The following is a 22,213-nucleotide window of genomic DNA, read 5'->3' as shown; positions in this document are numbered from 1 at the left end:
AGAGGGAAGTGTCCCTGGCCCTCATATGTGGGATTCGAACCAGGGACCTCTGGTGTTCTAAGCCAGTTCTTAACCATCGCGCCACTCGGCCAGCCCAGTCTTAGATTTATTGTTAGATATTTTCTTGTTTCTGTTATTATTCTTGTTTATTTCTAAATTTAAACTTTTTAAAAATGAATAATGTATTTTAGCCAGACCCACATGAAAAAAGTTATTTTGAAATTTTCAACTTTGCTGTTTTTGACTCAATTGTGGTAAATCCTAGTTCTCAAGACACTTAAAAAGCCATTGCTGAGGGAGACTTTCATTCTTATTATTAGTCTGGATTTTTTGCTATTAACTGCTTTTGTTGTCGGGCACTCTTCACTTCCCCTCTGAAGGAGCCTTAGTTTCCTCACTGGAAATTGAAGAATCTGGATCAGGTCTTCATCTGAAGCCTCTTCCAGCTTTGCCCCTATTGATTCTGATATGATCAGCTTTCTCGAGGGTTTCTGTCTACCCACGATAGCCCTCTTGATGATGGGGGCTGTCTGACTCCCAAGTGGCTGAAGACTTTCTGAGCTTTGGACTTTTAGTCCCTTGTGTCCAGGCTGGTGGTCCACCCTCAAGGCCATGTCAGGAAGCTCACTGTCCACCTTCCAGAGCTGTCCATTTGGTTGGGGACTTAAAGGTTTAGGGCCCTGGTTTGGAATTGCTTCAAGTACCTTAGTAAAAAAAAGTATCTCTTTTGACATCTGCTTTTCTTTTCCATTTTCTCCTCTGGGCCCTTAGCCCTTAGACTTGCTTACAATCCCCAGGTCTCCCAATGCCGCCCTTATTGTCTGCTCCTTTCTCTCCCTCTGTGCCTCCTGCCCCCTTAATCCTCCCTCTCCCCTTGCCCAGGGAAGGCAGTGGAGTCTAGGGGTTAAAAGAACTAGCTTCGCAGGGCTTGTGTTCTGATTCACCTTTACCTCTCTTCAGCTGTGTGACCTTTGGTAAGGTTTAGAGAGAATAAATGCGAAGTGCTAGCACATGCTTATTCCAGGAGGCATCAAAGTGAATTAGCTTGCCCGTTGGTAGTACTAGTAGTAATAGGCTCTCATATACATTAAAGCTGTGTTCTGGGCTCTGAGATAGGAGCTTCTATACATGACTTATTGATTCCTCATAAACAGCCCCATGTGGTCGGTCGGTAGGAATTGTATCCCATTTTGCAGATGGGGAAACTGAAGCCCAGGGTGGAGACGCGATCTGTGTGCAAGGTCACTTAGCTAATGAATGTCTGAGCCAGAATTCAAACTCAGGTTTTTGTCATTTCAAGTTAACCTTCCTCTAAGGACTTGAACAGTTTTTGTCTGTCCTCTTAAAGTGATTAGAAAAGTGAAAGCCTGGAGAAATGGAAGTGAAAACAGTAATTTTTCTGAGACCAGCACTATTTAAATGTTCTTCCTCTGTGCTGTTCAGTACAGTAACCACTAGCCTTATGTGGTTATTGAGCACTTGAGACGTGGCTAGTGGGACTAAGGAACCGAATTTTTAACTTAATTTGTTAATGTAAATAAAGGTAAAGAGCCACAGTTGGCTGGGGGCTGCCATACTGCCTAGCGCAGTTCTAGATGACTGGTTGCAGCCCCGCTCCTGTGTGAGACAGCTGGGGGTGCCCTCCCTCCCCTCGTCTTCTACCTCCCACCGCCCCCTCCCCCCACAGGTGGGTCTTATTTTTGGACAGAGGATACCTTCTGAGTTTAATTTTTATTGCTTCTTTAATTCTAACAGTGTGAAGAGTGCCAGTGCTGGCAGCATGGGGTCTGCATGGGATTACTGGAAGAAAATGTGCCTGAGAAATACACCTGTTATGTTTGCCAAGACCCTCCAGGTAGAAATTTCTAGAGTCAGGGATATTAACAGTATGTAGCCTTTTCCTGAGCACAGCTGGCTGTGAAGTAGCCTAAGTGTCTTGGTCTTGAGACTCGGCTCTTCAAGCATCGGCTAGACTCCGACTCCTCGTCACCTGGTGGTCAGCTATCCTGAACTTAGCAGTAAGAGGCCATGTGTGAAGAGGTTCACCTAACGGAAGGCCTGACCTTGAACTAGAATGTTTTTATTTTTATTGTGGTAAAAATCATATAACATAAGATCTGCCCTCTTAACAGAGTTTTAAGTGTATAGTACAATATTGTTTGTAAACTAAGCAGTGTTGTACAAGCAGATCTCTAGAACTTTTTCATCTTGCATGACTGAACCTCTGTAAAATCTATGGAACATGACAAATTTGCGTGTCGTCCTTGTGTAGGGGCCGTGCTAATCTTCTCTGTGTCATTCCAGTTTTAGAATATGTGCTGCCAGAGCAGCACCTTTTCCTTTGCTTGAGAGTTCGTGAGGATGTGGGCTCTGTCCTTGGCTTTTCCGGGCTGTTGGAGGGTTAGAACCTGCTGCTACTCCCTCTGGTGGCATCTACCCTCCATTGCTTCATTGCCACCAGGAAGGGAGATATGCCCTTGAAGGTACGGGAAGGGAGTGGTTTCAGAGGGCCTGTCTGCGGCCTAGAGCATTGAGTTAATTCCCTAGCAGACTCAATGAGTTTCATTGTTCCATGGTCACAGGGCTGGCCTGTGGCTCTTGGATGCCCCTTTGCAGAAGTCTGAGAGGTGGATTATAAATGTGTGGTTCTTGTCTTGCTGTCAGTAGGATGGCGACATCTTCTCCCTTCACTACTTGTAAGGTCTTCCCTCAGCTCCAGTCCCATGATCCCCTTACAGCTAGACAATGCTTGAGAGCCTCTGCTGCTTTTAGTCCTCTGAGGGGCCTGGTAGGAACTCCTATTCACCTTTTTGCTTATGAGAAAGAAGTTGATACTCAGGGATATGAATGACTTTCCTAATCTCATAAAGCAGATTGGAATTAGAACTGGCTGTGGGGCCAAATCACTTGATTTTGCTAGTTGTGTATGGAGGAGCTGGCCACCATAGTTCATTTTCCAGCAACTAGGTCCCCTGGGGCCTGATAACATCTGTTGTGACACTGTCTCCTTGTGCTAGATTAGTCCATAAACAGAGAAGAATCTGCCTGTTTTTCCACTTATCCCAAGGAGAGATTATGGTTAGATTATTCTATGAGTCATAGAATACTATTGATGGGCAGGATCTCAGAGACCAGCATTTGACAAGTAAGCTAATAACAGGCCCAGAAGGAACGTGACAGAAGAGAACCAGTGTGTCTGGTCTTTGTCATGTAAAACAGGTAGTGGGGCCCTGAGTCCTGCTGCCCAGGCCACTCCTGCAGTAGCAGCTGCCTCTGAGATTCCGCACATCATTCTTAGGGCTCCTTGGGGCACTGCTGAAAAATCCCTCTTGTCTACTTTGTTGTCTTTCATTCTTTCCCTTTTAAGAAATCATACACACCGTCTTTGTCAATTCCTACACACTCTCTGAACTTTTTAACTCTAACTGCCAAGACTGTGAATAGATTCCTCCGTGAATTGAGCACTCAGTCGGTGTCTGTCACATTTATAGACCATGCTTGACTCTGCAGTGACTTGGGCCAGAAGTTTACCCTAACAGATTTATTCTTTGAAGGTTACTTAAATATGTTTTTAACAGAGTCAAGGTGCATCCCCACCACATGTCTTGGTAAAGCCAGAAAGAGAAAGAGCCCAAGGACTTTGATGGGGATTATCTGGGGGTATTTCAGGGTTTGTAGCTATTAGAGGTGAACACCAGTTAGGTTGAAAGCTGTTCCTTGGGCTTTCGGAGCAGGAAACACTGCCAAGTTACACGTGGTTGTGTTTTCAGTCCTTCCTAAGGGTCCCTGTAATGAACGAGACCACTGAAGCCATCCAGCTCATTTGTTGTTGTAACAGATGGGAAGCAGAGGGCCAGAGAAGGGAGGGGGGCTGACCATTGTTTAGTTTGATGGCAGGTGACAGTTGGAGGGGGACTTGGGGCTTCTTTCCATTTGATAAATCCATTCAAGATGCCCTTTGCCAGGCAGTGGGGATACAGCTGTCAACAAGATGGTTCCTATTCTTCTGGCTCTCAGGGGAGTTGGGGCCAGAAACAGATGTCAAAATAAGTCAAACAAGAACTTGCTGGATAGGGATGAATTCTATGAGGGGGCAAAAATGATGGGATGGTGAATGACTAGGAGGCACTGAAGAGGCTCTCTTACTTTGGGAGGTGACAGAAGTCCTCTCTGAGGAGAGGTGGTAAGGAGCCAGTCTGGAAAAGTCCTTGGGGAAGAACGCTCCAGACCGGGTGGGTGCTAGAGCAAAGACCCTTAGACCAGGAAGAGCTTGATGTGTTCCAGAAACTGAAAGGAGGCCACTGTAAGGTTGGGGCCAGGGGGGAAAGAAGGAGCCGGGTCCTGCAGGCCTCAGGCCAGAGTTAGGGCTTGGGTTTTTTTTGTGTGTGGTAGGAAGTCTTTGCAGGTTTTAAGTAGGAGAGGGGATGATGTGATTTAAATTTAAGGAGATATCCAGGTTCCCACTGCATCTCTGGCCATTTCCAGGAGAGCAGGAAATTTACATTCCGTACTCACTACCTTATCTCTAACACCTATTAGAGATCCTGGTATATAGTAGGTACCAAGTAAATGTATATTGGGGGAATAAATGAACAAAATGAACACACCAATCCATCCTTCCAGTAGTTTATGTGATAATTGTACATTGATGAAATGGCCTGGGTTTCCTTCAGGCCAAGTAGTAACACTTTCATTGTCACTGTTTTAGGTCAGAGGCCTGCCTTCAAGTACTGGTATGACAAGGAGTGGTTGAGTAGGGGTCATATGCATGGCCTGGCATTTCTAGAAGAGAATTACTCCCAGCAGAATGCCAAGAAGATTGTGGCCACCCACCAGCTTCTTGGCGATGTGCAGAGAGTGATCGAGGTTCTGCACGGCCTGCAGCTCAAGATGAGCATCTTGCAGTAAGTGTGGCGGCCGTAGCTTTGGTGACGCGTCTGATCGGCAGGGTCGGGGGGCCAGGATCAATTAGAGAAATTGGAAAGCCACACAGTCAGTGATAAAAAGATGAGTGTGAGACCTTTACTAAAAATTCTGTTATGAAACATTCTTTGTTTTAAAAAAAAAATAAAACAACTTTATTGAGGCATATTTACATAAAGTTCACCTATTTTAAGTATTTATTGAGTTTTGACAGATCTGTACACCCGTATAGCCACCACCATAAGATACAGTGTATGTGTTTGTAATTGAGTTTGTTTTTTGTTTTGGTGTACAGTTCTGAGTTTTTTTGTTTTTGTTCTTAAAATTGTGGTAAGATATGCATAATATAAAAATTACCATCTTAACTTTCTTTTTGTTTGTTTTTTTTTAAAGATTTTTATTGGGGAATAGGGAGATGGGAACAGCACTGGGGAATCGGGGTAAGGGGAACAGACAAGTTGCTGTCCTTTTGTTCTTCAGTCTAGTTGTGGAGGACGTTGCTTCACTGGCCCAAGTTGGCACCATCATTGCGCTCTTCCCGGGTGAGGCAGATTGGTCGCCGGCCTCTGGACGGCCGCTCACGGCGACTGCTGGCAGCTCATGCTGGCTGCCGGCTACACATGGTAGCTTATGGCAGTCCACTGCAGCAGGGGCTGCAGCCTATGCTGTTGCCGGCGACCCATGGCAGCCTGGCTCCAGGCCGAGCTGCCGTTCACCATCTTAGCTGCAGAGGGCAATATCACTGGTTGTCATATGTGGGGTCCGAACCGGGGCCCTCTGGCGTCCCAAGCCAGTTCTTAACACGCCTCTCTGCCGGCCCCATCCTAAACATTCTTGATTGGTAAACAAAGTAAAATTGAAAGCTGTTGGGAGAGATGCTGTTAGCAAGCCTGCTCTCTAGCATAGGGGTTGCTCAATAAATATGCCTGTGGCTGGTTTGCTCATACAGAAAAGTTGTAGGCCTTTGGAGCTGGATTTCTGGCTTTTAGTGGCCTAATTCTGGAGTTAAATTGTGAATTCCCTTCTGTGGTTGCATTCTACATGTCAGGGGACCCAAGTTCACGTAAGCTCTGAGAAAGAAATGTGGCTCTTATTGGGGTCTTTGGCTTTATAACCTACCCCCACTTTACCAAACAGGGCAACTAGACCTTGAGTCACTCTCCCATGGTTTCCGGGGGTAGAGCCAGAACTCGAACTCAAGTCCTGGCTCCCGTCAAGTACTTGTCCTAACCTTTCTAACTGCCTTTCCTTAGCGGTTCCATGAATTTTCTTTTGGTATCAGTACAGTCTGTGGGAGGGACAGCTTTTCTTCTGTAAAAATCTCTCCTTAAATTCTCCCATGAGCCTGCCTGGAGGGCACCATCTCAGTTAAGTCATCAACAATAACAAATTGGTGCCTTGGGTGAGTTAGATGTGACAGGCCACCCTTCGATGAGGTTTCCTTTGTGCTGGCTAGTCCTGGAGGCCTCTTGGAGGCAGGCAGAGTGTCAGAGCCCTGAGGTGGCAGAATGAGGGTCTGCTGGCTCTGGCATTGTGGCGGCACACAGAGGCCTGGCTCCAAGTCCTGCCATGACCAGGAGCGGTTGAGCAGGGCTCGTTCAGCAAGCGTATTATTGGTTTTGTAAAAGCTAAGCTGCTATAGCAAAGACCTCAAAAATAGGGTCTAAAACAAAAGGGAATTTTCTTTCTCACAAAATGCATGGTCCAGGGGAAGGGCAGGGGTCCATGCCAGGTAGGCAACTTTTCTCCAGGATTCTGGCTGGGGTCTTGGGGACTTGGGTTCCTTCTGTCTTATTGCTTTGGCATTCTACTGGGATTATCCTCATCTGCATGGTTGAAGCAGTGTCATCTGTACCTCAGTTCTGCTCCAACTCCAGGATGAGGAGAAGGGGAAAAGGGGAAACAAGCAATTTCATGGATCCACCAACCTGCAGGTGGCCAGGAACCCTGTGGAAACTGAGGAGTGAGTGTTTGGGAACTGCGAAGCCCCTGCAGTGGTCCCCGTTACACCAGAGCCCTTCCTGTGTTTGCCCTCCCCACAGAAACAAGGAGCACCCTGATCTGCAGCTGTGGTGTCAGCCTTGGAAACAGCACTCAGGGGACGGCAGATCGCATTCCAGACACATCCATGTCGTGGAAGCCAGGAGCAAGGAGGAAGCCCCAAGCTATAGAACTTTGAACGGGGCGGTGGAAAAACCCCTGTCCCTGCCGCGGTCCGTGGAGGAGTCGTACATCACCAGCGAGCACTGCTATCAGAAGCCCCGCGCCTATTACCCTGCTGTGGAGCAGAAGCTGGTGGTGGAGACCCGGGGCTCTGCCCTCGATGACGCAGTCAACCCCCTCCACGAGAACGGCGACGATCCCCTCTCCCCACGCCTGGGCTGGCCTCTAGACCAAGACAGGAGCAGGGGCGACAGCGACCCCAAACCCAGCTCCCCAAAGGTCTGTGGCTCAGTTGTAGTGTTCTCTGTTTGGGTGCTTATAAGTTCTCCAGAGCTAAATGTTCTGTGGAAGGTGATTAATATAAAATTGTATTTATTGTAAAATTATATTTACATTTGCCTATCATAGGTGTGGTTTTGGTCTGCAAAAATGGGTGCAACGTCAGGAGAGCCCACTTAAAGCAAAGATCTTTGGTTCTGGGAGGCACCCACAACATGGCATAGTCAGTGGGGGTGGGGTGGAGATGTGGGAAGCAGAAAGGAGGAAAGGTTCGCTTGGGACTTGATAAATGGGACTAAGTTAGGAAAATGAGTTGTTCTTGAACACAACTGACATTCTAATTGCACCTAGCTGCTAATTCCTAGCATGAGGCAAGAATGAGTCAAGTGTTGTGTTACACATAAGTTTTTCAATACAATTCTATGATAGCTTTACTTTGACTTTTAACTTCTCAGCCGTGACATAAGAACAGTCTGTTTTGTCAAAATATTTGCAGGTTTCATCAGCTTCCCAAGATCCATTCTGTCTTTTTTGTTGTTGTTATTCGCGTCATTCTCTTCAGGAGCCCCGTGTAGCATCCTCTTGCCAAAGGTGTCATTTTTGACTGTTCACTGGCCTTGTGCAGCCCTGTCCTCAGTTGTCAGTGAGGCCCTGGGTGATTTGAGAGCTTTCCCACCTTGTCATCCTCACTTTCACAGACTTTACCCTGTGGGTTGGTATCACCAACATAGGATAAGTTGCTGCTCATTGCTGAGAGGGAGGGAGCATCCTAGATTAGAAGCCCCTCAAAGGTGGGCATTACACCTCATTGAGCCTGTGCCCTTGCCAGTGTCTCAGCCATGCTGGGCAAGGCTGGTAAGGACAGTCTTTGGAGACAGACCCAACTTCCAGTCTGGACTCAGTGATTTGCTGTGATTCCGAGCAGGTCACTTTAGTCCTCAGATGTGTCTCCTCACTCGCCTGTAGGATGGAGTCAGTGACAGTGCCCCCTCAGTTATTATGCAGTGTATCTGGAAAGCTCTCAGCACATGGCTCTGCACATAGTACTAAATAGATATCAGCTAGAATCTATTTCATTTCAAATGAATGAATGAAAAGTTGAGATCACAAATCCCAGAAAACGTTTGTGCTCCTGCAGACTAGGCAGAGGTATCTGGCACATAATAAAAAATTAGAAAATACTGGGCCTAAACAAGGCAGCCAGGGTTAAAATCCTCTTTCATCGGTGACAGGCTGACTGTAGTCCGGCACTGTGTTTTATAAACCTTATCCCATTTTAACCTCATGAACCTTAGAAGTAAGTAGGTTTTACTATTTCCGTCTTTCTCATAAGGCAACATAGGCTCAGATAAGTGAAGTGACTCATCCAGGTTCACATATTCCATAAGACATGGAGCTAGGACTTAAAACTAATTTTTTCATGCACTAATCCTTATCTACACTTGCCCAGCTCTATTCTGACCTCAGGGCTCTGGAAGCCATTCTGGGAGGCCTACTTCCGGGCATTGGGCCAGTCACTGAGCCAGAGGTCCGTGCTGCCCTGAGGTGGTTGCAGGTGGTACAGCAGGCGCGCTTCTGCCCAGTGCCCAAGAGCGGGAGGAAAGGGAGGTAGAGATTTGGGATATTCAAATTGCAACTGGTTTTTCAGATAGTTGCAAATACTGGCTGGTTGGAGAAGGGACTGGGAGCTGTCTGCACTCAGTAACTTAAATGCCATTGCATCCCTAGGTGAGAGAATATGTCTCCAAAAAGGTCTTACCAGAGGAAGCCCCTGCTCGGAAGCTGCTGGACAGAGGCGGAGAGGGGCTGCTGAGCTCCCAGCACCAGTGGCAGTTTAACCTGCTGACTCACGTGGAATCTCTTCAGGACGAAGTCACGCATAGGATGGACTCCATTGAGAAGGAGCTGGATGGTAGGGCTCCTTCCCTGGCTCTCTGCCCTTTGGTAGGCACTGAGTCTGCTGGGATGAGCCGCTTTCTGAACCCCCAGTCTGGCTCTCCAGGGACAGCTGTATTCTCGCCTTCTCTTTTTTTCAGCCTCGTCCACTTCCATTCTCCCCTCCAGATGGGCTGGCCTTACTTTTCGTATTTATCAGGCACATTTAAGATCTGTGTGATGTTGGGGTCCTGCATCACTTGCCCAAACCCGTCTGCAAAGGAGAGTGTACAGAAGAGCAACTGAACTCTGCCTCAGGCAGTGTGCAAGCTGAACATCTTAGTAACCATGTTCTTAGCTGAGTGTTTAGGATATCTGAGGATTCATCTGAAAAAGACCTTTTATTTCAACTTTTGATAAAATCTAAAGTGAAGCCTTCTCTTCTGTATCAATAGAGATTTAAGAACTTGACTGAGTCATTTGTGTAGCCCCTGGGTATTTCTCCCAGATGGTAGTGGTAGCAGGTGGGCTTAGAAGACGGAACTTGAACATGATCAAGTTCAGTCTCTTTTGATCCTAGGAAGTTGTCAGTTTGGTTTTCAAAGACAGAATTCCTTCTTGATTGTTCATTTATTTCCTAATTATTTGTTTTCATTCTTAAACTGGAGCCCGATTAAGAAATAAATGTTCTGTTTGAGGATTCTGTGTACAGTCAAGCTATTATTTAATTGGGGATATAAAACATACTTAACTTGAAATAACTCAGAAAAATGCCATGTTACCCCAGCTAGGGCCATGAGGTATGGCCAGGACATTTGCATGGCCGAGGCCATGCCAGAGGGGAACTGGTGTAAAGGGAAGCGATAACAGGGAACCCCTGGGACTGAAGTGGAGCCTAGAGGATGATATTTTCTGTTAGAGAGGGGTGACTCCACTGGAAAAGGGATTGCTCTGTTGGAGGACAGTGAGAGAAAGAGATACCTACATGCCATCATGCTTATGTCCTGCCCTTGAGGTAAACCTGGGACACTGGGAATAGGATGCTAATCCAGGGCCCATTGTGAGGACATTTTCGGAAAGGGGCATGTTTCCTAAAAGGTTTCCTTGGGCTCCTTAGAATTGTAACTGATGCCACTGTCTGTGAAAACCCTGCTTGTAGATTGCTGAAAGGGGATGGAATGCCAGATTGAAAATTCTAGATTTTGAGAGAATGACAGTAGGAGTGGTTCTGGGTCCCTGAGAGGAGGCCTAGCACCAGTGCAAAGAGGGTGAACATTCTGTTGTTGCCAAAGGAACCTGCCCTACGGGGAGAAGTCAGAGCCTGTCTACTTTTTACTCACTGACTTACTCCTCCCGCCCAGCTTGGGTTGCTCAGGATGTGCTGGCTCACTGAGCTGATTTGGGGCCACATACTCTGTTCATGACCTAATAGGCCTTGAGAGATACCAAGGAAGCATGAAAATCAATTATAGAGTTTAAAGATTTTATTCAGATAAACACTTTTGCATTGTATTTAATTGATTCATAAGAATCCTGTTTTATTTCTACCTACAGTGGGGAGTGAACTCTTCAGTTCATCTAAATACCATCAAGATAAGCTAAGCTTGTATAGGAATTGGGATACAATATTACTTTATAAAAAGCCTAGTAAGCTGTTATATTGACTGATAAATATGTTTTAAAATGGCATTGTTTTAATATTAACCATTATTTAATAATTTATATAGCTGTGTGAATAGTATCATAAAACTAAAAGGCAAAATATATTTAATGACCATGAAAATATTGACCCTTTTAGCATTAGAAATAATTATTTTAAGAAAATATGTTACTTTAGAGAGCATTGGCCTCTATCTAGATGGTCTGGAAGGGTGTATTAGAAATGAAACCTTCTCCATTGCTTGCAGTCATCATACTGCTGAGAAGCTGTTGAGCTTCCTTAAAAGAGAAACTTAGGTCCAGCACATGGTGTGGAAAAAAAGCTGGCCTGCTGAATCTTGGGGTCCAGAGGAGGTGCTGTTGGCTCCCACAGTTCTGGGCCTGGTCTTCAGACCTATAGATTTAGAGAAGGCTTCCACCGTAGGGGCTCTAACCAGTGCTCTTAACCATGCTCAGACTGTTCTCGTTTGCACACTGGTGCTCTTTCTCCCTGTGCATGCCTCCTGGGTCACCACAGTGTTGGGAGATGTCTTTGGTGAGCCTGGAACCAGATCTGAGGTAGTTACGGTGACCTTAAGAGAGGAGCCTCTCAACAATTGTAGGATCATCTTGCCAGGGACAGACTGACTGACATTCTCTCTCTCTCTCTGTTGGAAGCAACCCAGCCAGCCCTGACTGCCTCTTCTTCAGACTCACCCAGATGGGCTCTTCCAGCATTGACCTTGGGTCTTTTCTCCACTTATTCTTGTGCTCTTTTGTTTAGCAGTGGCCTGTGTCCTAGTTTTTTTTTTTTTTTTAAACTTACTGATGTATTGGAACTGGTCACTGTGGAGCTTTTCTTGCTCAGAAGGTTGCTAGTCACTCTCATGTGACTTTGATCCTTTACGCTTGGTTTCCAAGTTCAAGTCTGAGAACTCTGTCTTATTTTTCTTATTTTTAAGTCCATGTATTTGTTGGGATCAGGAGGAGGGAAGGTTCTTCCTCCTTGGAACCCCCAAGTACCAACAAGAAATACGATAGAGGGAGGAAGGTGAGTTCCGTGGAGCCCGAGCAGTCACTGGGCATTTCTTTTTTTTAAATTTTGTTTTTTAAAGATTTTATTGGGGAATTGGGGGAGGGGAACAGTGTTGGGGAATCGGGGGAAGGGGAACAGACAAGTTGCTGTCCTTTTGTTCTTCAGTCTAGTTGTGGAGGATGTTGCTTCACTGGCCCATGTTGGTATTATCATTGCGCTCTTCCCGGGTGAGGGCAGATCTGTCACCGGCCTCTGAACTTCCGCTCATGGCGGCTCTTGGCAGCTCACACACGGTAGCTAATGGCAGCCCACTGCAGCAGGGGCTGCAGCCTATGCCATCGCCGGTGACTCCCGGCAGCCCAGCTCCAGGTTGAGCTGTCGTTCACCATCTTAGCTGTAGAGGGCGCAGCGTCACTGGCCCTTATGTGGGATCCGAACCGGGGTCCTGCTGCTCAAAACTGGCATCCCAAGCCAGCTCTTAACCAACGCGCCACTCAGCTGCCCCTCACTGGGGCATTTCGCCGGACCATTCCCACGTTCTCTCACTGGCTTTGTTGAGTGCCTGAGTGCCTGCTCTGTTCATTTGAGTGTTAGGGGTATAATGGTGAGCAAGGCAGGCTTGGCCTCTGCCTTCACGGAGCTTGATGTTGTGGTAGAGACAGATATTAATTAGATCATCACATTATGTATGATTACAAACTATGGTAAGTGCTCCAGAGGAGAACAGGTGGTTATGTAGCACCCATGACACGGACCAGGTTCAGGGTGTAGAGTTGGGGAAGGCTTCTCTGAGAAATAACTTATAGGAAACAAAGGATTTAAAAAGGTGGGAAGGAAGGTGGAGGGCTGAGTCTGAGCAGGGAAGAGGATTGTGTGTGAGACTGCAAGCTGCTTGAGGAACAGGCACTGGACGGGTCTTCCTGTTTCTGCACCTCTGGCTCCAGGGTCCAGAAGATCCTCGGTACAGGTTGGTGCATGGACTAGAAAGGCTACAGGCAGGCTGGGGTAAGCACGGGGCCTACCTGGAGGGGCCGGCTTTTGTCAAAGATGCAAAGTTCCAAGATGGCCTCTCCCCAAATGCCAGAGCTTCAGGGAATGCCTGGGGAAGAGCAGACATCTTCCTATAGAAATCCGTGCTCTCAGAAAAACATGACAGTTTTTTAGATAGTGAACCAATTATAATCAAGTACGTTAGAACCTGCACATCGTACACTAAATACTTAGAAGACAAAATCAGAGTATTCTGTGCTACTGATGATAGGAATTAAAATGAAGCAAATCAGAATTTATGGTAATAAAAATAGACTATTTCAAGTTCCTTTAGATTCTCATTTTTCTTAACAGGAAGCTGAAATACCAGGTTCTCTGATTTCCAACATGGATGGGAAAGCTTTATTGTGACAGTAGTCACTAGCTATGTGTGACTGTTTAATTAAAATTGAATACAATTTAAATTCAGTTCCTCATTTGTATTAGCCACATTTTAAGTGCTCAGTAGCTACCTATGGCTAGTGGCTACTGTACACAGATACAGACCATTTCCATTGTTGCAGAAAGTTCTATTGGACTGCGCTGCTCTAAAGCTTTTGAGCTTTGACCTAGGAGTTAATACTCTATAGAGGGTGAAGAATCAGTGCTGCCCTCCCTTCCCATCTCCCATGAGTGGTCAGATGGGATATGGTGCCTGTGTTGTTGACAGTCTTACAAATCAAGTGTTGTGGACTTACTGAGTCGTCTTTCTCTTCTCTCTCTCTCTTCTGCCTACAGTGTTGGAGAGCTGGCTGGACTACACCGGGGAATTGGAGCCCCCGGAGCCGCTGGCCAGGCTCCCGCAGCTCAAGCATTGCATCAAGCAGCTGCTGACGGACCTGGGCAAAGTGCAGCAGATCGCGCTCTGCTGCTCAACATGAAAGTGGGCACCCAGAACTAATGGGGGCTAAATCCTGGGGCCCCTGCAGGAGGAACTTCGCATATTTAAATAAATAAACCTAGCATGCTGAATGCACGTGACACCGACCGACTTCAGGGATCTGGGCAGGGGATGTGATGGACATTGGACAAAGAGGCCATTTTGGCTGCTGGAGGGCTGGGCACTGATCTCTAAGCCTACCAAGAAGGTAGCAAATAGACTCTTGGGATTCCCTTCTTCTGTGCACATCATTGGATAGAGAGTGAGTCTTTTTGCACAAACTTCACTTGAAATTGTGCCACTGATGATAGAATGAGAGCCAAAAAAAATTTTCGTCGGAAACAGTTATAAATTCAACTTGCAGCTTATTTAATTGAATTTTCTGTCAGGTTGGGGCACATGCCAAGCCATTTGGTTTCTGCCTGGCATGAATTTAGGCAGAAGGCATCATTTTCATTTTTCCAGAATGTTGTGACTTCACCATTTTGTGGAGGTCGGGAAGGAGCAGAGGCCTTGGCTGCCCTGTCTTCTTAGGACTCTTCACTTTTCTCACCGCATCTCTTGCATGACTTCATGGTACCGGGGACAAGTTTTGTATGCTTTCATCCCAGAGTTGGCTGGGCTGTGTCTTCTGTGGCAGAGCCCATACAGTCTGCAGAGGAACTGGAATCTCACTGTAATAAGAATCTAGGAGGAATTCCACACTGAAGCAGGCAAGGTCTGGAACCCAAAGGACATCATTTTCTACCCACTTCTTAATAGTGACAGCTTCCCAGTTCTATTTAATGTCCAAAAAAAATGTTTCCCAAAATTTTGAACTCTTTCACTGTAAAGATTTGTTACAAAGAATGTGGTTTGGGGATTTACCTTATTTTATATTGTAAACAAACTTCAGATTCTACATATGCTGCTTTCCTTCTCGGAAGGGTATATGTTCAGTAGTGGCATTTTCAGACTTGTTTTAATATACTTTAACAGTTTAAATTTCCTGTTTGTATTATTTTGTGAGATAAAGGTGATTATTATGCTGCTTAAGGTCCAGGTACAGTTTGTACCTTTTGAGACAATATTTGTTACTCTCACAGGTTACGTACGGTTCCACTTGTAATTGCTATATGGTTGTTTTTCCTTACTAGGCAGAGTTAAAGAAAATGTTCCATGCTTTGAGGAGTGACCTGTTTCACCATTTAGTTTTCTTATCACTGAAGGCAAAAATCAAAGCACAGTTGTCCATTAACACAAGTTAATTATGGGTTTTTGAATCTGTAATGTTATATGCTGCAAATATTTACTATGTAAACGTGAAGTAGCCAATATCTCAGTAGCAATGACAATATCTCCAGTGATCTGTGGAATGGTTAGGCTCTAAGGCACAGGTCATTGTGGTCACGAAGGCCTCTGTACCAAGATCTATTTCAGGGAACGCTGTCTAGTAATTTGTTCACCATGTGATTATAACATGAATTTAGGACAAGTTGACCTGCTGTAGTTTACCCATCAGAAGGCATACATGTAGATGTGACATCCGTAATAAAGCTGACACAATTCCTCTCTAAGAGGCTGTTTCCCGTTGTTAACGTTGGCGTTTCTAGTTTGGGAAGAAATGCTCAAGGAGTGTGCATGGCATCTGTGTTTTGCATAATTTATCAGACAGCCACATTTTAAGAATTGTGATGCTTGTCTGAAAAGGGAAGAAACAGGATGGTTTTCTGTAGCCACAACTGTGCAGTATAATGATTCAAAGCATTAGATTACTGATTTTTTTTCCTGAAAATAAATTTGAGTGTCACATCCGGGAAGCTGTAACTTTAGTCAATCTCATGTCTTTTTCAAAGATGGAAGCAGAAACTGAATTACCCTAATTTTGCCTATTATTGGGTTGTTTGTTGTGTAAAGAAATAATTCCATATCACTCATTGTGACTTTTATCCTTAGGGAAGCAGGGATGACTCCTACTTCTGATAACCTCAGTGTGTTTCCCTAATTTAAAGCCATGTTGAGGGGCTCCATCCTCATTCCTGGGTCAAGTTGAATTAGCCCCAAGTTGGAGCACTGGAAACTGTTATTTGCAAATATTACTGTTACCATTTAGAAATATGTACACTACCTAAGTTTTCTTTTGAGAAAAACTATACACCTTTAAAAAAAATTGCCTTGACAAAAACAGTTCTGGTTTGACTAATCATTTTGTTTCTTTAAGTGATGAGTTTATGCAAGGTGGACCCTTGATGAGCCAACATTGCACTGTGGATACATATCTATGTTTACGCGCTATTAGAACAGAAGGCCCTGTATATAGAAATGTTGCTTTGAAGCAATATTTGCAAAACATGCAAACTTCTGTATCTGTATTTGGAAAAAATAAAACAGGTTTTTGTTGCTCTGTTAGTCATATTGTTACTGTGCTAAAAAGGTCCAGCTGCTTGCCCCAGGAAAGCCAAAACTCAAGACGTGGTTGGTGAAAAGAAAAGCAGGTTTATTCAAAATGCTGGCATTCTGGGAGGATGGTCGACTCCAGTCCAATGGCCATCCCGTCTCTCAGCAGGGCCAAAAGACTGAATAGGCTTGTAAGAGGCAGAACAAAGGAAAAAGGTGGGGGTGCGGGCGGGGGAGGTGGTCTTGGCCCAGAGTAAACAGACCATTGAAACTGGTATGCATAGTAAACGTGTAGTAAACAGAATCATTAAGGTTTAGCAGGAAGGGAGGGGAGCAAAGAAAACCCTTTCAAAAAGTCCCAAGCTAAACTAGTGTTAAAAATTAGGAGTTTAAATCTCAAAATAGAAGATACAGTGTCATGTCACCCTTACAATGTTATTGAATAATAAATATTCTTAATATGTGTTACTTTTGTATAAGCATTACTTTTTAAAGGAAGTCTGCTTTTACATTCTAAACAGATATATCTTCTGCAGGGAGACAGATGGATGCAAGCTCAAGACGCGAAAGCCCAAGAAAGGATGCAAAATACTTTTGAATTCATTTAAATGTTTGTTTTTAATATGCAAAAGGAAAATGTCCCACACCAGCCTCTAGGCCTGTCTGGCTCATGCTTTGTGGTGTGAGCTGTAGGCTTATTAGATTTTGATTGTTGCAAGCAGTGCAGAGGACAGGTTTTGGCCTTCCTTATATTGAGATGGCACCCACTGCAATTAGGACCCTTCTGAGACCAATCCAAGCTGCCTGTGGACCCCAATTAGCTCCTTCCTAGTTGGGCAGTAGACTCAAGGAACAGAGTAGGATTTAGATTTCACGGTAGAGCGTCCCTCTTACTTCCCAAATACCTTCTTCCCTTTTCTTTTTTAGTTTCATGTGTACAAAGCAACATACTAGACATTTACACCCGTCACAAAGTGATAACCTCCCTCCCCCTTCTTCCCTTTCTAAACAATTATGCTTATTTTTTTTAAATGTAGGCAGTTGGAAATATTAAAATGCATAGCTCCAGCAATACAAAACAATCCGTTCACACCAGTTCTGCTTAAACCCTTCGAGAGGCTTAACACTTGGCAAGGGAAGGTGGTGAGGCTGGAGGCTTAAACCGGAGCTCACAAACAAGAACTAGACAAGGACCCGCACGGAAACACTTATTAAAATAGTCCTATAGGCTGGGCCTTTTGGGAAGCTGGTGCCCAAAGGGCAGGCTAGTGTAGTAAGCTGGTGGCGGTGTTGGTGGAGAGGTAGTAAGCAAGCACATAAGAGAGCCAGTTATTTGCCTGTACGATCCTAAAACCAACTAGAAGACCATCTATTTTTTTAGGTAGGAAAACAAGCTCATATTCTAGCTAGTGAGAGGCAGGGGCGAATATGGAACCCTCTTTACAGACTCCCAACTAAACAAAGGACATCCAAGTGGGGTCCTGGAGAGCGCGCTGAAATATTTCCCAGATATGAAGGCCCAAGGCTAGCCAACGCGTAATGATTCAACGCAGGCCAAGTGATTAGGTAACAGATTTTATTCTTATAGCTCCCAACTCAGTTTAGCCAGGAAATTGAAAACACGCTCGGGAAAACAGACCCAGTAAAGAACGAACGAAAGGGACACACCAGACGACAGGAGGCTACACAAACTCGTTTTTCACTAACGCGGAGTGGGGAGCAGGCTCAGGCTCCCAGACTCGACCATGGCTCCAGTCCAGAGCGCCTCCGGACCAGGCCGCCCGCAGCTCCGCCGCTCAGCCGGTGATGCGCACATCGGTGCGGCGGCGAAGCCGTCGGGCTCGCGCCGCCTCCGGCAGGATGGCGAGCAGCTGCTCCTGCACCAGCATCTCCACGATCTGCTCCTTCGTGCGGATGTCGGGCCGCAGCCACTGGCGGGAGAGCTCCCGCAGCTGCCGGAACGCCTCCCGCGGGCCCGCAGCGTCGTGGTAGCGGAACTGGCGGAAACGCTGGCGGAACGTCTCTGGACCGGGCTGGGAGCCGCCAAGGCCTGAGGGGGAGCGCGGAGAGGCTTCGGCAAGCGGCGCGGAGCCCATGGGTGCGGGACGGAGGGGCAGCTCCACGGCCGGGGAGGCCGCCGCGGGAGGCGGAAGAACCGCTTCGGGGACGGCGGCGTTTTGGTTGGAGTGTGCGGGGTCAGGCCGTGGCGCTTCAGGAGTCGACATGGAACCCGCGGAGTTACGCTCCGGGCCTGAGCTCGGGCCGGCTCCTTCCTCTTTCTCTTGTTCTGGCGCGGGGCTCCCAGGGGCCAAGACCGGTTCGGTCGCCGCCATGACTCCGGCTCTAAACGTCACCCTTTGTTCGCGGCTGTGTGCTCAGCACTGCGTCTGCGCGGGCGCGGGGTGAGAAAGAAGACGTTTCCCGCTAAAGCGTAGAGCCCGCGCGACCTCGATGGAGGCGGACGCGGGGCTCACCGAGAGCGCACAGAGCTCACCTGTGCCAGCGAAGCGCCAGGGACCGACGGAAGCGGAAGTTTTCGCCGGCGTCTCTAAGATGAAGTCGGCTAGCGAGCACCGGGAAGCCGAGTCCCGGCTCCAGGAAGCGACGCCCCCTCGCGTTAGCGAGTCGAGTGAGGAGGTGACTGCGAGCGTGCTGTCGCGGGCCAATGTCGCCTCAGTGCAGCAGTCTGAGCCGGAGTCGGAGGAGGGGGAGGAGTCGGAGGAGGAGCCGGAGGAGCAGCTGGAAGAAGAGAAGGAGACGGAAGCCGAAGGGGTTCCCGGCTCTGATCGCTTCAGTTCGCAGGTGACCTGCTCCTACCCCGCCCTCGTGCCTCATCCTGATTAGGATGTTGGGGAACCACGGGCTCGCAGGGGCTGGCGCCCGGCAGGTGTCGGGAGCGGGACAGCGGGATGGCGGTCGGGCATTGAGGGAGTGCCCGACTCCAGAAAGTTCTCTTGCACCGTTAAAAGGGGAGTGCAGCCCCATCCTAATGTGAGGAAGACACACTATAACGTAAGACCCTCAACAAACGTGGTAAACCATGCCCTTCCCATGTCACAAAGTAAGTGCTTCAGAACTCTGCCATTATTGCTTGTGTGCCCTCTGAAACCAGGGGACAGACAGATGGCTCTCAGCGTTCGGCTTTTAACTTTAGGGTTAGTAAATACACCGTGAACGTGTTGCTCCGTGTAATTGCCACTAGCTGCTATGTGCTTACTGAGCCCTTGAAAGGTGGCTAGTTGGCATTGAGATGTGCTGTAATCTAAAGTACACATGGGTCTGAGTACACAAAAATAAAACAAATATCTCAATTGATTACACATTGAAAATGATAATATTTTGCATATATTGGGTCAAATAAAATATATTAAAATTAACTTCACTTGAGTCATTTTACTTTTTAAATGTGGCTACTAAAAAGTTTTAAATGACAGATACGGTTTACATTATTTTTCCATTGAATCGGAGTCAGGATGCTACGGTGGAATCCCCATCGCAGGGTTGATTTGCTGTAGGCCAGAGTTGTTGAGAGGATTAAATCCGTAAAGCCCTTGGAAAGAGCGGGCTTTTTAAATGTTTGCTGTTGTCTTCATTAGGTAAATTGTTTGCTATCTCTGAGCTACAGTTTTCTTACCTGTGAAATGTGGATGTGATAGAACTTACCTCGTAGAAATTATTATGAGAATTCAGTGAGACGATACAGGTAAAAGCATGTACTAGCTCTGACAGCCCTTCACTAAGTAATATATTCTGTTTGACAGCTGACTCACAAATATGTTTTGTATCTCTATTTGACAGAGAGGGAAATTACGGCCTCGAGAGAAACAAGGGCCCCGTATAAAAGCTTTTGTATGGCCCTTGCAGTCCCTTTGAGCTCTGTGCAGAATGAGTGGGCCTGTTTAACAACCATCAGCACACCTGTGGCCCTGATATAAAACTTGCCTCCTCCATAGGATGTGCTCTCTGCACATTCTGTGAGGTAGAAGTGGATCCTCACGGAACAGTTTCCAGAATCTGAAAACCTTGAAGGAAATCGCAGTGGGTCTTTAATGTTTTTTAGTTACTGCTATGTAAACATTGGGCGATTTCACATGCAATCTGGATTTTCTTGAAAAAGTGGATGAGCTGGCCAAACTGCGGGCTAGACGGAGTGTAGTGGTTAGGGCGTAGGGAAGGGATGAAAGCTGAGGTTGGGAGGTCAATTGGAAGTTAAATCATGAAGAGCCTAGAATTCCATGTTGAAAAATTGAATCCCTGTCTTCTTGGGATCTTGGGAAAGAGAAAGAACTCTTGTGATAGTTGGAATCACAGAAGAAATGGACTGGAGATCCAATATTCCGTGATTCCAAGTACCACAAGACTTCATTCCCTTTTCCAAGAGGACATTTCTTCCATCTCTATTGGAATCAGAATATTAGAGATGGGAGGAGAGATCTTAGAGATCTTTTAGAATTGTGGAATGTTAGCATGGAAGGGGCCTTCAAGATTAAATCCAAAAATCGGATTCAGCTATTTTAAACTCTTATTGGGTCAGTAAGCCCCCAGAATCTGAAGGGGGGGGGAGTATATATATATATATATATATTGCCTCTTCCTAGAAGAGTGATCCACTTACATACTTCTGCATACAATTTCAGGTAATTTCCAGATATCCTTGACTGCAGGTTAAGTTTAAAATATATGTTTATATGAACCCTATTCTTCTGAATTTTGCAGGTTAAGAAGTCAATCCAAGAGGCAAGGGATTGGTCCAAAGTCAAAAAGCTAGTAAGTAGTTCCACGAGGACAGAATTCTTTTTACTTCTAGTCCAATGCTGTTTTCTTATTAGGCTTTTTTATTAGCACTAAGTTGGGAACTCACTTGGAAAGGGATCATAAGTCATTCATCTTGTATCACTTAGCTTCCAATACAAGACCTAACTCCCAGCTGACCCTCAGTAAATGTTGATTAAACGAAAGAGGACAAGCAGTGGATCACAGACCATTTCTATGGAGAGCTCTAATATGAGTCCCAAACTCTTTCAGACAGAGGCTTTGGATAATTTGTTTTAAATGTTTTTTATTTGGAAATACAGATTTATAAAAAGTTGTGGAAATAGTACAGAGAGGTCTTATGCACCTTTCATCCAGTTTTCCCCAATGGTAGCATCTTGGTATAACTATAGTACAATACCAAAACCAGGAAATTGACATTGATACAATTCACAGAGCTTAGTCAGATTTCACCTTTTATATGCACTCATTTGTGTATGTGTGTAGGCCTGTGCAATTTTATCATGTGTAGATGTGTTCAACTACTACCAAATCAATATCTAGAAATGTTTGATCACCACAAAGATCTCCCATGCTGCTGCTTTATAATTATATCCATTCCTTTCCTCTATCCCCCATCCCCAATCGCAGGCAACCAGTAATCTGTCCTTTATCTCTGTAATTTTGTTATTTTAAAAGTGTTATATAAATAGAACCATACAATATGTAACCTTTCGGGTTTGGTTTTCTTTTTTTTTTTTACTCAGAATAATTCCCTGGAGGTTCACCCAGGTTGTTGCATGTATCAGTAGTTCATTTTATTGCCACATAGTAATCCATGGGATGGATGTACCATGGTTTGTTTAACCAGTCACCAACTGGTGAACATTTGAATTATTTCCAATTTCGGCCTAAAACAAAGCTGTTATGAATTATTATATAATATGGCCTTAGGTAAGTCATATACTCTTTCTGAGCCTGGAAATAATAACTACCACACAGAATGGCTCTGAAGAGTCAATGAGGAAATATATGTAAAGGAACTGGTCTCAGTTCTGATACAGAGTATGCTCTTACTGATTTATTTATTTTATTTATTTATTTTTTAAAGATTTGTATTGAGGAATTGGGGGAAGGGGAACAGACAAGCTGCTGTCCTTTCGTTCTTCAGTCTAGTTGTGGAGGACGTTGCTTCACTGGCCCAAGTTGGCACCATCATTGCGCTCTTCCCGGGTGAGGTAGATCAGTCGCCAGCTTCTGGA

At 45.7% G+C, this 22,213-nt stretch overlaps 3 protein-coding genes across 5 annotated transcripts in view; 2 read left to right on the top strand and 1 right to left on the bottom strand.

Moving 5' to 3' along the window:
- PHF20 (PHD finger protein 20) overlaps nucleotides 1-16,211 on the top strand; it is a 112,573-nt gene extending 96,362 nt beyond the window's left edge. For all 3 annotated transcript variants that reach the window (XM_019655205.1, XM_019655207.1, XM_019655206.1), the window contains exons 13-17: nucleotides 1,756-1,855; nucleotides 4,709-4,904; nucleotides 6,966-7,365; nucleotides 9,094-9,277; nucleotides 13,682-16,211. In XM_019655205.1, coding sequence (XP_019510750.1) covers nucleotides 1,756-1,855; nucleotides 4,709-4,904; nucleotides 6,966-7,365; nucleotides 9,094-9,277; nucleotides 13,682-13,824 — 1,023 coding nt within the window. In that variant the 3' untranslated portion in view covers nucleotides 13,825-16,211. The remainder of the gene's footprint in view (nucleotides 1-1,755; nucleotides 1,856-4,708; nucleotides 4,905-6,965; nucleotides 7,366-9,093; nucleotides 9,278-13,681) is intronic.
- Nucleotides 16,212-17,758: 1,547 nt separating this feature from the next.
- Nucleotides 17,759-18,785, bottom strand: SCAND1 (SCAN domain containing 1). Its single transcript, XM_019655210.1, has 2 exons — nucleotides 18,694-18,785; nucleotides 17,759-18,586 (listed from the first exon to the last, which is right to left on the bottom strand). Exon 2 carries the CDS (start codon nucleotides 18,530-18,532, stop codon nucleotides 17,996-17,998), a length of 537 nt encoding a protein of 178 aa, XP_019510755.1. The 5' UTR covers nucleotides 18,533-18,586; nucleotides 18,694-18,785; the 3' UTR covers nucleotides 17,759-17,995.
- Nucleotides 18,530-22,213, top strand: part of LOC109389580 (cyclic nucleotide-binding domain-containing protein 2-like) — a 91,476-nt gene continuing 87,792 nt past the window's right edge. Inside the window, exons 1-2 of the mRNA XM_019655208.1 lie at nucleotides 18,530-19,001; nucleotides 20,916-20,966. Coding sequence (XP_019510753.1) covers nucleotides 18,651-19,001; nucleotides 20,916-20,966 — 402 coding nt within the window. The 5' untranslated portion in view covers nucleotides 18,530-18,650. The remainder of the gene's footprint in view (nucleotides 19,002-20,915; nucleotides 20,967-22,213) is intronic.

Source organism: Hipposideros armiger, unplaced genomic scaffold (genome assembly GCF_001890085.2).
Source record: "Hipposideros armiger isolate ML-2016 unplaced genomic scaffold, ASM189008v1 scaffold_238, whole genome shotgun sequence".
Classification (NCBI taxonomy): Eukaryota; Metazoa; Chordata; class Mammalia; order Chiroptera; family Hipposideridae; genus Hipposideros; species Hipposideros armiger.
This window is presented reverse-complemented; position numbering and strand designations above follow the sequence as displayed.

Bases quoted from the DNA above. Each gene is read 5' to 3' on its own strand.
- SCAND1 (XM_019655210.1), bottom strand. From the start codon at position 18,532: ATGGCGGCGACCGAACCGGTCTTGGCCCCTGGGAGCCCCGCGCCAGAA.